This window comes from Embiotoca jacksoni, unplaced genomic scaffold, assembly GCF_022577435.1.
Source record: "Embiotoca jacksoni isolate LCO1_2020_lvr unplaced genomic scaffold, fEmbJac1.0.p SCAF_40, whole genome shotgun sequence".
NCBI classification, from domain to species: Eukaryota; Metazoa; Chordata; class Actinopteri; family Embiotocidae; genus Embiotoca; species Embiotoca jacksoni.
This window is the reverse complement of record NW_027185393.1, coordinates 528,669-543,909: the sequence shown is the minus strand read 5'-3', so window position 1 is coordinate 543,909 and position 15,241 is coordinate 528,669. Positions and strand designations below refer to the sequence as shown.

The 15,241-nt window shown below is 39.1% G+C and overlaps 1 protein-coding gene across 4 annotated transcripts in view; it reads right to left on the bottom strand.

Annotated features, from left to right (window-relative positions):
* The window catches only part of mtr (5-methyltetrahydrofolate-homocysteine methyltransferase), a 40,604-nt gene that overhangs the window by 21,075 nt on the left and 4,288 nt on the right, over window positions 1–15,241 (bottom strand). For 3 of the 4 annotated variants that reach the window (XR_011179196.1, XM_069168516.1, XM_069168518.1), the window contains exons 2-17: window positions 14,243–14,454; window positions 13,982–14,071; window positions 11,562–11,631; window positions 11,302–11,394; window positions 10,261–10,367; window positions 8,623–8,682; window positions 6,635–6,729; window positions 6,456–6,556; window positions 6,011–6,072; window positions 4,996–5,063; window positions 4,827–4,906; window positions 3,856–3,968; window positions 3,586–3,726; window positions 2,136–2,321; window positions 1,797–1,976; window positions 698–814 (exon numbers count right to left, since the gene is read on the bottom strand). Coding sequence is in view for 3 of the 4 variants with exons in the window: in XM_069168516.1 (XP_069024617.1) it covers window positions 698–814; window positions 1,797–1,976; window positions 2,136–2,321; window positions 3,586–3,726; window positions 3,856–3,968; window positions 4,827–4,906; window positions 4,996–5,063; window positions 6,011–6,072; window positions 6,456–6,556; window positions 6,635–6,729; window positions 8,623–8,682; window positions 10,261–10,367; window positions 11,302–11,394; window positions 11,562–11,631; window positions 13,982–14,071; window positions 14,243–14,454 (1,775 nt within the window). In the remaining variant the exon portion in view is untranslated. Of the gene's footprint in view, window positions 1–697; window positions 815–1,796; window positions 1,977–2,135; window positions 2,322–3,585; window positions 3,727–3,855; window positions 3,969–4,826; window positions 4,907–4,995; window positions 5,064–6,010; window positions 6,073–6,455; window positions 6,557–6,634; window positions 6,730–8,622; window positions 8,683–10,260; window positions 10,368–11,301; window positions 11,395–11,561; window positions 11,632–13,981; window positions 14,072–14,242; window positions 14,455–14,543; window positions 14,665–15,241 lie in introns of those variants that run through there. The other variant, XM_069168517.1, reaches the window with a different exon arrangement.

Below are 15,241 nucleotides of genomic sequence, written 5' to 3'. Positions count from 1 at the left end.
AACGTTGATACATAAGCTCTCTTTAGTGTCAGTAGACATAATAGTGTAACTCAAGATTCAAAGTAACTGAAGATAAAACTTTATGCTAAACGACACGTAGATAATACAATATGAATGTAACACATTGAAATCGATTGCAAATTGTAAAAGTTATTTAAGCTTTTTATGGAGAAAACTGCAGCTACCCCGATGACTTATATTTAATTACAGCTCAAGCGGCAACCAGCAGTGACGTCACCTGTTGGCCTGTGAACGTTATGAAGCCTCCAGTTTGGAATTCGGCGCCATTTTGCTAATTCGGAGCAGTTTGGAGCAGGAAGTGACCATATTTGGACCAGCTGGGGGAGGAGCCGGAGGCTTTTTGGAGCCGACCTCTAGTGGCAGTCGGTGGTATTGCAGCTAAAGACACTTTCGCATAGGCCTCATTTTTTGGAGCTGGAAGCCACGAACACTTTTATATCCAGTCTGTGTTACAGCCTGGTTTTGCCCATTTACGTTAAAATGATCCCTGTCTGACCCAAGAGGAAGGCTGTGAAGCCAAATCAGGCAAAAAAGGCAGGCAGGCAGACACACACACACACACACACACACACACACACACACACACACACACACACACACACACACACACACACAGCGGCACCGGCTGTCTCTAACTGGATGTGAGCGCTGTGCAGATGGAGCAGTGAATGTTCACCTTGATAGCGTGGTAGAGAAACGCTCCGTGCATCGCTTCCCTGATGGCCTCCATCCCTCTGAAGGAGAAGGACAGGTTGGACAGACCTCCACTCACCCGGGCTCTCGGTAAAGTTTCCTAAACACAAACACACACACACGATGTAGTCCAACCAGAATCTGAATCTCGACGGTTGCGTCTCAAACTAACTGGAGACTTTAAATTAACTTCAGAAGAATTCTGATTGGAAACAAGAATAATATCAAAAGTTGAATGGTATTGTTATTATTTACTAAACCAAGAGGTCTGAACAAGTTGTCTATTCTTAAATCTACCTGTCAGGTCATGTTTAAGTATCAGAAATGTGAGTGAGAGACACCCGACTGTTGGAAACGAAAGGTCTTCATTAACTTGTTTGCATGGACATTGAGGTTTCTTTGTTGTGTGACGATAACTGTAAATATTGAGGGGACTGGTTGAATTTGTCTGAACTCCGTGAACACCAAGCAGTTTCTGGATATATTTTGCTTCCGTCACATTTGCAGGCTCATTTTTCACTGGACTAGCAAGTCTTGCACCTCAATGGAAAAAAACACAATCATGACTTGTAGGGAGAACTCAAAAATATATTTTGTGTAGTCTAACAGTTAAAATAATATAATAATATATCATGAACAAGAAAAAAACAGACGTTGAATTTCTTTGATGGAATCTATAAATAAAACATTCATGTCTTTAAAAATGTTGGAAAAAAGGAGGCATCGCATGTCTTGCATATTGAACCATTTTGACTTTTACAGCCTCCACACACCTCTCTGAGGCGTCCCAGTTGTTCTGAGGTGCACAGAATTATTTTACAGATCATGCAAACGGTTCATTTTGGGAATATCTTACATAATTTTGATGAACTATCACTATTTTATGAATAGATTTGATTATTTTTCTGACTAAAGCACATGATTATCAAATTTCCAACAATCCTTGAACTAATTTGTAATTTTACAGTTTTGTAATTCAGAGAAATTTTGTAATTTTGGCGACTTCTTTAAAGAAAACATGCCTTTCCAACCTGCTGGTGGTCCAGAGGGTTTACTGCTATTGTGTGCTGCAGTTTGGTTACCTTGATAAGCCTGGTGGCGCTGATGAAGTGGACAGCATATTCGTTGTGTTCCTCCATGCCCGTACCGATGGTGAGGATGTTGGGGTCGAAGATGATGTCGTTGGGGTCGAATCCCACTTTGCTGACCAGCAGCTTGTAGGCTCGAGAGCAGATCTCCACCTTACGCTCCGTATCGGTGGCCTGAAGGGGGCGGCACACTTGTCAGCACACGTGTGTGTGTGTGTGTGTGTGTGTGTGTGTGTGTGTGTGTGTGTGTGTGTGTGTGTGTGTGTGTTGTGTGTGTGTGTGTGTGTGTGTGTGTGTGTGTGTGTGTGTGTGTGTGTGTGTTTGTCTCCTCACCTGTCCCTCCTCATCGAAGGCCATGACCACCACGGCCGCTCCGTAGCGCTTTACAGTGGCGGCTCTGTGCAGGAACTCCGGCTCTCCTTCCTTCAGACTGATGCTGTTGACGATACACTTCCCCTGACAGCATTTCAGCCCGGCTTCAATCACCGAGAAGTTGGAGGAGTCGATGCACAGAGGAACCTGAGGAGGGGACGGGACAGCTGAAGGAGGGGTCTTCACGGAGCAGGTTCATTCATAGGTTAGTTATTAAAATGATGATAAGTTATAAAATAAAATAAAATGGAAGCACAAACAGGACGGTGACGGGGCTTTGAACGGATGTTAAACCCTCAAGGTCAAAGTGAGAATCAAGGATTTAAAATTTTAATTAAAATTGAAGTATTTTGGAAATCATGCAATAAGTATGCATTCACTATCTAGCTTCCAAAACAAACCCTTCATGCACAGTAATGCACTTATCAAATTAAAGAGAACTTTTTTCAATGTCAGGCTGGTCGATAAAAAACAGAAAAAATAAAACATCAAACGACCACTAAGACACAAAATCATCATTAACAGACTCAAAACAACAATAAAGTGACTCCTAATGACCACAGAGATACTTAAAGCGACCACAGAGACATCTTATTACTGTTCACTGCGTACTTTCTCTCCTGAAAATGAACTTTTTAATGAATCAAAGGCCTTTTTGAGGGAATTCAATTAAATACCTCTGAAGACGTGCAGATCACCCAGATTTTCACCTGATGGTGCTGGAAGTGCTTCTAACAATTCATCAATGTGTATAAAATTCTATCGCAGTCCACTATTACAGAGAATTTAGTCTGAATCAAAGTGTTAGATGGAATGATACGACCTTTACTAGCCGGGGTAAAAGCCAGCATGTTGAGTTGAATTACAGAATAACAGATATCTCTGTATATCCATATATGTGTAGGCCTACCACAATGATTACATAATTGCCTGATCACAATTATTTGAACATAATCGTCATCAGTCATTGCCATTCATATATGTAAAAAAAACTGAACCAAAAGAAATGTCACATTCCCATCAGCATTTCCACATAATTTTCAAACATTTGAGGTTTGACTGGCATTCCTATAATAACATCCTTTCCCTCTTCTTATGCTGTGGTTTAAGCACACATGAGCAGAGTATTAGTTCATCTCGAGGCGCTTAACTTCTAATAATCAAGCATCGATATTTCGATGAGCATCTGTTGACATGAACATTATGGATTTAGTAGCAAAGCCGAACACCAACAAATAGCTCTTCTTATTAATAAGTTATATGCATATTTTTAAACTATGATTAGGCTTGTGCAATAATAGTTCAATAAAATGAAACAGAAAGAGACCAAAAATGCAAAAAATTCTATCAACATATCGGAAGATGTCCAAAAAAGGTATTTGTAAGAGTTCATGTCCTTTGATTGTCCTACCCGTGCAATGTCTGGCTCAGAAGCAATGAAGTTACAAAAGCGGGCCATGGCCGCCGGCCCGTCCAGCATCCCTTCGTCCATGTTTATGTCCAGGACCTGAGCTCCCATCTCCACCTGGGCCTTCGCAATGCTCAGAGCCTCCTGGACAGCAAACACAAAAGCCCATACCAAATAAAAAACTAAATCTTCACTAAATCTATGATCTGAAGGCAGCTCCTGAAAGTGAATAATAATAATAATAATAATAATAATAATAATAATAATAAATACCTCGTAGTTTCCAGCCATGATCAGCTTGGCGAACTTGCGTGACCCGGCCACGTTGCAGCGCTCACCAATGTTGACAAAGTTTGTGTACGGGCCGATCCGGAACGGCTCTAAACCTGGAAATGAGGAGAACGTTTAATGTCAACATAATTAGACATTTGTTTAAGACTTGCACCAGCTGTGAAAGGGTGGACGGTAAATTGTCAAATTAATTAATTTCAGTAGGGTGTGTTGTGCACAAACTCAGGAAGGTTAACTGGAGTGATAATTTTACATTATAAACCGGATAATATGAATTTCCACAGCTCTAATTCCATCAGAAGCACATTAGAATCAACTCTATAATCTGATCTTGCACTCGTAAGTTTTGTTTTTTTACTTTATCGTTGAATTTCATTTATGTACCATCTCCTGGTTTTGTTGTATTTTTCTCCCACTTTCTAGTTTTTTTTACTGTTTTATACCAAAATACTGGGACAAAAACTGTTTTTGTGAAAACTTACAAGGTAATAAATCCAATTCTGATTCTGAAGAGTAGATAAAAGCAACACATTGATGGAAAATACTTCACCTATAGTCGGATCTACTTGTGCTCTAATGATGGGGCAGTGATATTAAGCCTTTTAACTTTTAGCAGCTGTCCTTCCTGTATGTGTCACCTGGATTGTCTGTTAAACGTTTTGTATTTGTCTGATATTGTAATTTGCTCTTTGTTTGTTAATTATATCGCTCTGCTGCCAGAACACTTGTCCATGTTTGTAATTGGTCAGATGATGCAAACCTCACCCCGAGTTCTGGATGCCCTACTTATCGAGTTGTTAAACACCTTCGTGTGACATATTGGTGCCACATAGGCCAAAGACATGCGTGTTCAGTGATTTGGTGATTTGAACGATGTTATTTGTGTGAATGTGAGCATGAATGCTTTTCTTTCTATGATGGCCCACAGTCATAGTAACCAGAGGTTTTAATACCCGAGAGCAGCAAGTAGTCGTGATAAATGTCCACAGCAGGAGCTCTTGGCTGGCAGTGTCTGACTGCCTCGGATATGGCTCTGTGCGGGGAGGAAGGAGGAAATATTTTCAAAAGTGTGTAACTGGATACTTAAAACCAACATCTAGTAGTCAGAAACATGACGGTGACCTGATGTGTGATGGAGTGGTCCCACAACAGCCTCCCACAAGGTTCACCAGTCCATCCATAGCAAACTCCTGCAGATACAAAACACGAGAGAGTCTTTGGTGTTATCAGGATCAGCTCAACTTTGCATTTCATTTGTATTACTTTTTAGATTTTTACAACCAGAAAGGTTAAATAAAAAAATTACATAATTACACCACAATTTTCCACAAACAAACATAGTAACAACCTCAAAAGAATCAACTAAAAATCTCAGAAAAATATGCTTTATTATATTAATAGGTTTACTAGCTATCCTTACACCCCCTACATTTCTCGTTGACCCTGAGGGGTATCATAACAAACAAAGTGTCCATTCATGGCGGGAAAAGATGAGCACAGCAAACAAGCCTCATTTGCCAAGAAAAATTACTGCTAAAAACTGTAAAAAAAAAAAAACATTTCAATGTTTGCAGACCATGCACGTTCTGCACAAATTTGCAAAATCAACATTTGAAAGGCCCACTCCTGGTACTGATTAAACCCTAAAAAAATGTATATATCAAAAGGACATTTTTGTACGTTCTTCCAAGAAAAAAAAACCTGAATGTCTTAAAGTGTTTTCGACATACAGGATGTAGTATTATTTAATCAAAGAAAGTCAACACTTTTTTTCTCTTTCATCACTGGTACTAGTTTAAAAAGTGCTATAATTGCAATATTATCAATACAATGTAAAATAACATATAACTCGGCAAGATGCATCACAACTTTGAGCAAAGCTGCTGCAAACACAAGCTGCAACTATATAAAAAAAAAAAAACTTTAAAAAAACTTTAAAAAAAACTGCCTACCAACTGTTCCAGATCTGTATTCCACACACAGACATTAAATTGATCAATCAAAGAGATTCAAAGTTTGGAACTTTTTTTATCGTATGTTTTCATTTCTCTAAGATTTGACATGATTTTATCCATCATTGGTCATCATGATAATATAAATCTTAATATCTTATAATAAATAAATAATACAGCAGAACCTTTAAATTGGAGGCTGTGACTCGTGGAGTTTCATCATACCCTCCGAATGTGTTGGGAAGACCTGACAGGGAGAGATAACACACAGAGACGATGACATCATTACATCATCCTGGATGGGCTGACAGATGATGCAACATGAGTGAGGCCAAAGGTCCCTGTGCTGCTTAGACACAGCACCAGGGGGTATTTCAGGCAACGTAGAGGGGCACTTCTCCAAAAATAAATACAAATCCTTCCTATGTGGAAGTCAGTGTTGTATTGGTGAGTAAATGGAAAGCATTATACTTCTAATATTCTGACGATAATATAAATTCATAACTGCAATGGTGCCCAATATTACATAAACATTTGTGCTGCACCATCAAAATCATGACAGACTTTTAGTGTAGTTAAAATGTTGCAGTTCTGGGCTGGATGTAGTTGCTGAGACTGACAGTAGATCACCTGCGTTGGGATAACAGATAATAAAAGCTGACGTGCTCTTTCCGATGGCCTCGATGAACGGCCTCATCTCTGTGGCCCCCAGGGCGCAGTTCAGACCAATACTGCAACACAGAGATGGACTGTCATGTTACATCACTGCTTCATTATAAGTGTGTTAGGTGTGATGCACGGTGACTCACCACAGTGGTTTAGTGTGGGATACACTGATTACAAAAGATTCTCCGGTCTGACCAGACAGCGTTCGTCCACTGCGGTCAACGATGGTCCCTGAGATCTGCACGAGAGGGACCACAAGGATATATCACTGTTTCAATAAATCTCCACTCACAGAGCTCATTCATGTCAAGATGCTTTTTTTTTTTTTTTTTTTTTAATAAATTCTGTATTTTCCAGCTTCTTCCATGAAAACTTTCCTCATAAATTCCCAATAAATAGCTGCTGTTTAACAGTAAATTACATGATATTAGCAAGAAAGTCCTGCACGGTAAGAAACTGTAGGAAATTGCAGTTTTCTAGAAAGACTAACAGATTTGTGATTTGTATTTTTCCAGACTTTGAGCTGCCATATGTTTTAGATCTGTTTGGTAATCTGGAAATATTCATTATATGTTGCATTTTGATCAAATTGCATTCTTACCTGTAGTTACCAGATACAGTGGAAATCTCAGTTTTTTGTTTCAAACAGATCCGGTGATCAACAAATAAAAGTCAGTTTCAACTACAAACGCTGACTGTAAACTAAAAATCTGTATAAACCAACTTAGCTGTTATATTTACAAGCATATTTTATTTACTGTTTATTTACAAAGGGACATGTAGCATAAACCAATGTGACACACCACAGCACGGTGAGGTGCGGGTTAGTGGCACATAAACTGGAAATCTATCAGTAATCAGGAACATAGTAAGACTGAACACACTGTGATATAACAACATATCATCAGAAGGAAGTGCTGCAGCACCACTACGTGGCTCAAGTCCGTCTGTTAGAGCCAAAAGGTTCCACCAATCAGAGAATTTTAGTTTGATGTGGATTTATTATCAACAATATTAGTTTTGTAGTGATAAAACCCTCCTTTCGTTGTTTGTTTTTTTTACTTTGGCGGCTACATCAGGGTGAAACTTCTGTTCTCTTCAGTTCTTTTGTGCAGTGTTGACTCATTCCAACTAGAAGAAGTTCCGTGCAGCCCAAAAAGCATCTTCTCTACAGACAATCTCCATAAAAGAGACGTAGGCAAACAGGATTGTTTTTTTTCTCTTCATATTATGGGTTTTTAATCCATGGTGGTTTCATATTTATAATACCACTCCTCACCTAGTTTTATGTTCATGAGGTCATCACAAGGTAAAGTCTAAGGGCTGAGCACAAATCTGCAGAGAGGCCAGCGAGGGAAACACTGATGTGCATGTTGAGTGGGGCGCACAACCCTTAAAAAATAAAGTGAGTCAGTCTAGGTCATTTTTTTTTAATCTAAATCTATTATACATTTTTTATTACCATCAGGTTATGAAACCATTTTTTTTTTTTTTACCAAACTAACACATTATTATCATCCTTCAAATGAAGCAATCCAGATAGAAGAAACAGAAGCAACACTTTCTCCATTTGAATTATAATTTAAACTTTCAAAACGCTTTCTTTGAAATCAGTTGAAATTCATAGTTAAATACAAACTGATTAGAAAATTACGAGAAAAAGTTTCCCTGTAATTAGATTAGAAACTACAACACCTGTAAAATAGAGCGTTATTGATGCTTGATAAATTCCAATTGAGGTAACTGTAGTTTTAATGTAGTGAAAATATTATAAAAATGTATATAATAATATAATGAAAATTGTCATTGGTACACTGCAGTTTCAAAGCAGAAATGCTCAGCCATGACATTGACTGCTTATTTCACTGATGATACTGTGAGTCTGGTGTCATATGAAAAACACCATATGAACATATTTAAAAGGGTTAAAATCTAGATTTTCATTAGAGGGGGTCTTTAACCGTTTGAAACTGTTGCACAGATTAAAATCAAATCTTCCATGCAGGCTTTTTATAATAACTGAGTAGCTCATGTGCAAACAATAATACTCCAACTCCACCCACTCTCTATACATGAAGGAGGAACTATGGCAGAGATGATGAATACAATAAATGAAGTATCATAGACCTACAAATATCGGTTTCCTTTCGTAGCTCGTGTCAAACAGCTGCTCGATGGCGAACAAGGCAGCCTGGAAACACAAAGGTGAAGTAGAGACATCAAACATGAACATGAAACAGAACTTAAAATCTATAAGTTTAGGAAAGTCATGCGTGTACTGTAGTTTAAAGTACAAAAACATTCTACATTTGCCATTTTACAGGCAATATAACTTCAGATGATGGACACTAAAATTCATCAGTTATGCAGTATATTAATCAGTTAATCTACAGTGTAATAATGAAAAGTGTTTCTTTAAACTACTGAAGCTACAAAATGTTTGATCCTATCACTTTAAATTTTCAGTAATTATCATAAAGCTTAAACATATTTAGAAAAATGAATTATCATTAGTTGTGGCGTTTGCGAATAACTCGTTTAAAAGATCAAATCGTTTTGGGGATCAAACTGAACCGAATCCCTTCCTGAAACAATCCATTCATTTCTAAGTTGAGTTCTGTCAGTTGCAAAACAACGAGCGAAGACACATTCAGTCACTGAGTGAAGGATTCACATCAATCATTCACAGGGATTCGACATGGAGGCCGTTCTTCTCAGACCTCATGCAGCTGGGAGATGGCACAATAAAATAAATTACCTAATTCCTTAATTGGTTGCACTTAAAGAGCCACATGAACACATAAAGATGTGGACAGATATGTTGGTAACTTTACAGCTTATTGAAACAATTCTTCATTCTTCTTGAAAAGTCATGAAATTAAAAGTAATGTTCTCATGTGAACCTGTACACCTTCAGAGTGAGGCAAAGAAAGTGAAGAGATAAATTATTGCTTCTTCTACGAAGATATTCTCAAATAGTCTGAGCAGATTTGTTGGAACCCATAAAAAAAGATAAATACACTTAACAAAAATAATAATGCAACACTGTTGCTTTTTTCTTGCCTCCCTCCCAAAGATAAAAGGCATATCAATAGCTATATGTGAAATCGTGCCTTACATTGTAAAAGTAAAACAAGATTTTAAAAAATGAAGAAGCACCGGCACATTTTAGAGTGGCCTTTTATTGACCAGTCAAAGGGACGTCTGCGCAACAATCCTGATATTTAATAAGCATCTTGAAGTGCCACACTTCCCAGGTGGATGGATTATCTTGACAAGAATTTGAACCAATTTGTGAACGAAATTTGAGAGAAATAAACCTTCTGTATGCATAAAAGAAGTCTTAAACGTTTTACGTTCACTGGTGAAAAATAGGAGCAAAAACAAATTTGTTGTAGAAATGACTTGTATACAGTGATTGCCTTTCAAAATTGTAATTAAGGGTCCCATCATTTTTGTCAATACCATTTTCATTTGTTTTTATTTTAATATTCTGTGGAATCAAATATCAAAAGTCAGATTTTTTTGTAAATATGGAAGAAATGATGATGCCTGCCTATTATTTGTCAGTTTTAAGTTATTTCCGAAAAAGTTATGGGTTCTTCTTTTTTTTGTGGAAGATGCAAACAAGACGTGTCCACACCTTCACGTTCCCTGATGGTTTAATAAACTTCCCCCATAAAACACAAAAGTAGATCAGTTAAAAGAAAACGCCGACCGGGACAAAGAACATTGCTTATCATGGTTATTTAAAGCAGGCGAGGGATACCTTGGCGTTGGCAGTGTCGAAGATGGTTTCAACGAGGAGGATGTCTGCTCCTCCATCTAATAAACCTCTGACCTGCTCCGAGTAGGCTTCCACGAGCTCATCGAATGCTGCGGAAAAAAACACACACACACACACACACACACACACACACACACACACACACACACACACACACACACACACACACACACACACACACACGCACACACACACACACGCACACACACACACGCACACACACGCACGCACATAACTTTAATTACATACTCTGCTATGTGTTTATTGCTATGTGGCTCATTTGCATAATGGCATCATTCCGTTTCATTCTGAACTTGGTACTTCATATGAATACATGGCTTATTGCACAAGCTGCCTGTGTAGTAATTTCAGATAATAATAACAATAATAATAATCTTTAGAGAGAGATACTGAATGCAATCTTATTTCTGAAGTCTGAATCATGCTAACCCTGATAAAAAAATATTTATGTTATGTAAATTATTATTTATGTGTAAACCACCCAACACAGAATCTTAATGCAATGTACAACTTGTATTATCACTTATATATATATACAGAATATCTTAGACTAAATAAATAAATTAGACTAGAAGAACTATCTTTGCGTTTGCTCAGCTGGAATATGGACATTCAACTCTGACCTCTAAGCACTAGACAGACATGAAAGCTGCTGTGTATATTCACGGCCTCCAGAGGATGAACCCTGCAGTTTTGCTTCCTTAATCGCACTCAGGATCACATAATATAAAGATAACCTGGAAGTGTGAAGTAACAGATAACAACCCAAACCACAGTATGACTGTGAACAGTTACTCTGACATTTTTACAATCTGAGCTGTCCTGGTTATTTCACGAGGAAACGTTCCTGCTGGTGCTTCTGCCATCTGTCTCAACTTTCCAGAGCAACAGCTATTTATCTTGGTGACCCTTAACTCGTTCTATTTAGAGGCCTTCAAACAGTAAACATTTGTTTATGACTTTAAAAAAAAAAGCACAAAAAGAACATGTAACTCGTCTTACTGATGTTTCTGAAGTCCGGCCTCTCCACAGACGGCGACACAGACAGGGTTTTATTGGTTGGACCCACTGCTCCAGCCACATAGCGTTTACAGCCTGATAACACACACACACACACACACACACACACACACACACACACACACACACACACACACACACACACACACACACACACACAGCAGTCAATGTTACACACAAGAGTCATGGGTTGCACATTTATCTAGCCGATAGCGTAATTTAGCTGCGATGGTTCAGCTAACCGGATTGTTTGGTGACATCGTCGGCGGCTCTCCTCGCCAGCTCAGCTGACGCCCTGTTGAGGCGGTACGCCTGCACAACACACACAAGGACAGAGTTACAGAGAACAATGAGCGGGTGACAAACAAGGCTCCTTTTTATTATCATCATCTTGTCTTTTAAGTTAAAAAGTATCATCACTTTAAAACCATTCCCACACAGTACAGATGTAGGATCACTATGAAGTCAACTTGTGAAGGCTGATGATGTCATACGTGATAACTGGACTGTCACGATATCAGATTTTCACTACACGGCCAAAAGAATTTACAGTAATGATATTATTGGGACATTGATTGTAAATTTAATCTGAATAAATATAATTATGGTGTCATGTTGTTATCTTTAGTTATGACTTTGTAAGTCTTGTCTCAGTAAGTCTAATGTTGAACGGATGAATGAAAGTCTGTTTAAAGAGGATTCATCGAGCCTGGCTGCACCGACTGTCACTCACGGCTTCAGTTGTAACCGCGTTTGTCCCGCCCCTCTTTCACTGTGATTGGACAGCAGATAACAGTGACAAGCACAGGGAACTGTATCTAAAATGACTGTCGTATACCTCCTTCCCAGCTTGTGCAGTTATGGTTTTGAGTTATCGGCTATTTTATTCATCGTTGTTAGACTTTATTGAAATGTTCCAAACTTGCATGTTTTATCAAAAATAAATGTTATTTCTACCCATCACTTTGATTCAATTTGGTTGCTTTATTCTTAAATGTTACAAAGGAAAAGGGCTTGCTAGGAAATGCTAATTAGCTTGTTTGCATTGGGACCAATCACAATCATGTACCCTGCAGTTTACCGGTTCTTGAAAATTTACTACAGAAACATACAAGGCTGATGAAAGAAAGAGGGACTTTTTAACTATCGTGGAAGCAACAATACTCCTAGTTGGAAAACAGCAATGGTGGTGTGTTTTGTGCAGTTTGCTGGCGATTCCTTGCAAAGATCAGCTTCAGTGTAATGAAACGTATCATGATGGACTGAAGGAGCAACCTCAACTGTCATTGGACAAGCAGATTATATGAGCCCAACAATTAAAGTGACAAGTTGAATCTGTGGAAGAAGTCCTTGAATGGCAGAATATCTCCGTATTTGTTGTGTCCTCTGTTGCTGCATCAACTCCACCAGTTTGTGTCAAAGCTGATCGCCCCTGTTAGTTCAGCATCAGCAGATAATGTTCCAAAGATCTTCCGGTCATGTCAGAAACGTTCGTTTTCACAGTCTTCCAGTGCCCCCATGAATGTCCAGTGGGGTTGAGGTCAGGTCACGGTGAAGGAATAACTCATGACAATCAGCGCTCTTCTTCGTTCTTCAAGCGGTTCTTCAAAGCTCTGAGTTGTGTTTGGGTTTATTATCCTGCTGCAGGAAGAATCCTTCTCCACAAAGATGCAAACTAGAACATGTGTCTGAAGAACGGAGTGTGAATATGTGGAGTGACCGGAGTTGAGTCGGTGCAGGTGTTCAACCCACCGACATGAACAGTCCCACCATGTGTCACTGTGGGTTTCATACGATGTGGTGTCCTTCCTTCTAATGTTTCTCTCCTTATATAAACCCTTCTGTTGCTGACACAAATCTCTAAACTTGGATTCTTCAGTAAATAGGACTTTTCTCCAGTGATCCACTAGTGCTGGTGTGTCTCCCTGACCCCTTTTGAAAGGAATTTTGTTGACTGGAGTCTTGTGATCTGTATTTACCATAGTCTGTATCTGTCAGTGACCTCTCACTATCACCAGGTGAACAATGCCTCTGATTGGTCAATCTATTCCAGCGGAGTTTTATCTGAACGCTGCTTCAGTCAAGGAAATCTGACTTTTTGTAGGTTGGAGTTTAAAAGATCAATGACTGCTTTAGTTTCATTACTGACCATAGAAACAGAGCAGAATCGGAAATATTTCTTCATCATTTTACATGTCAGAATTTCTTGTGTTTTAAAGGATTCTAAGTCCTCAAACTTTCAGATTTACATGAAAAGACGAGATTGTTTGATTTGCTCTCAGACCTTTGGACCCAACTGTGTGCACTGTCGTCCCCGGTGGATATACAGACAGTTGCTCCACACACTTCAACTGAATTAAAGAATTTGGTATCACAGACTGAATTCAAAGCAACTGTAAACCCTGTGGAGAATGATTTAAAACAACAACAAAAAAAAAAGTATTTGTTTCGTAACTGATTTTGGCTTCTTTGTACTGAATATTGTTTTTTTTACTTTCTCTGTTCTTTGAGCCTTCAAGGTCAGTGTTTTTTTGGTATTATTTTATTTGTGTGTCTGATGTCTGTATTTTTCTGTATAAACAATGTATTTATGGAGCAGCCTCCACAGATAGTAGGGCTCTATTTTAACACTGTCTGCGGTGGCCGAACGGGGACATCTTACCATGTGTTCCAGTCCATAGTCGGCCTGGGCGACCGACGTGCTGCTGAATGTGTTGGTCTCTATGATGTCAGCCCCGGCCTGTAGGTACTCCTTTAACACACAGGACAACACAGCTTATACACACACACACACACACACACACAAATACAGCTGCACATCAGTAACAGTCAAATCACAACACATGAAAGTGAAGGTACGTGATTGGCTGATTCCACCCAGGCTGAGTGAGAAGAAGTACTTTTCCATGCGTGGATGACCTACCTTGTGTATGTTGTAGATGATTTCCGGCTGTGTGATGCCGAGAAGGTCGTTGTTGCCCTTCAGTGGCAGCGGGTGCTCTTTAAACTCCTCCCCCCTGAAATCTTCCTCTTCAAGCTTCGACTGCTGGATCATGGTTCCCATTCCACCATCCAGGACCATGATCCTTTGCTGCAGAACTGCCCGCAGTTCCGACTCCAGTGGGCAGCTGCATTCTGGGAAGAAGATGGGACGGTAACATGCAAATACAGTTAAAGACAAAGTGATAAAACATTTAATGGAAGACAATAAAAGCAACACAAACCTTAATGCTGTGTACTTGTACTTGTGTTCCAGATGTTGTACTTGTGTACTAACTCTCACTACTTTGAGTACATCAGTGTGTTCACACTGTCAGTCAGAAACATGCAGAACACTACAAGTACTAGAGTGATGGCCTCAAAATGGTCCAAAAAGCCAGTGTGAAACTCTGGACACTTTCCACCCTAAACGGTCGCCATCTTGGCTACGTTTAGGGAAGGGGCGGGGCCACCAGCGTAAAGGATTTTCAAATTAAGGCTTCTGAGGAAGCTGCAGCTGTTCCTGAACACAAAGTGGTTCTTTTCCACTGCTGCTGCTGGACAGAAGAATCAGTGTGTTTATTGAGTGTTAAACAGAGGACACAAAAACACACTGATTTCTGGGTAAAATAATTAAAGCTGCAGATATTTTGGAGGCTGATGTGTTCACATGATGAGGTCATTTCCTGTCAGTGCAGAACAGCAGCGTGCAGAGTGAAACAACACTACTCTGTCTACCTTCATGATCTACACAAGTGAGAGTCCGAACATGTAAGAGAACTATTTATTAGGTTAGGTTAGGTAGTTACTTTATTAATCCCCGAGGGGAATTTTTTTTTTTTTGCTACAGCAGCGTACAGAAGCAAGAGATAATAATATGTTGGTTTTTTTTGAGTTAGTGTACTAAAGGAAGCACGTCATCTGGAACACAGCATTAGTGAAA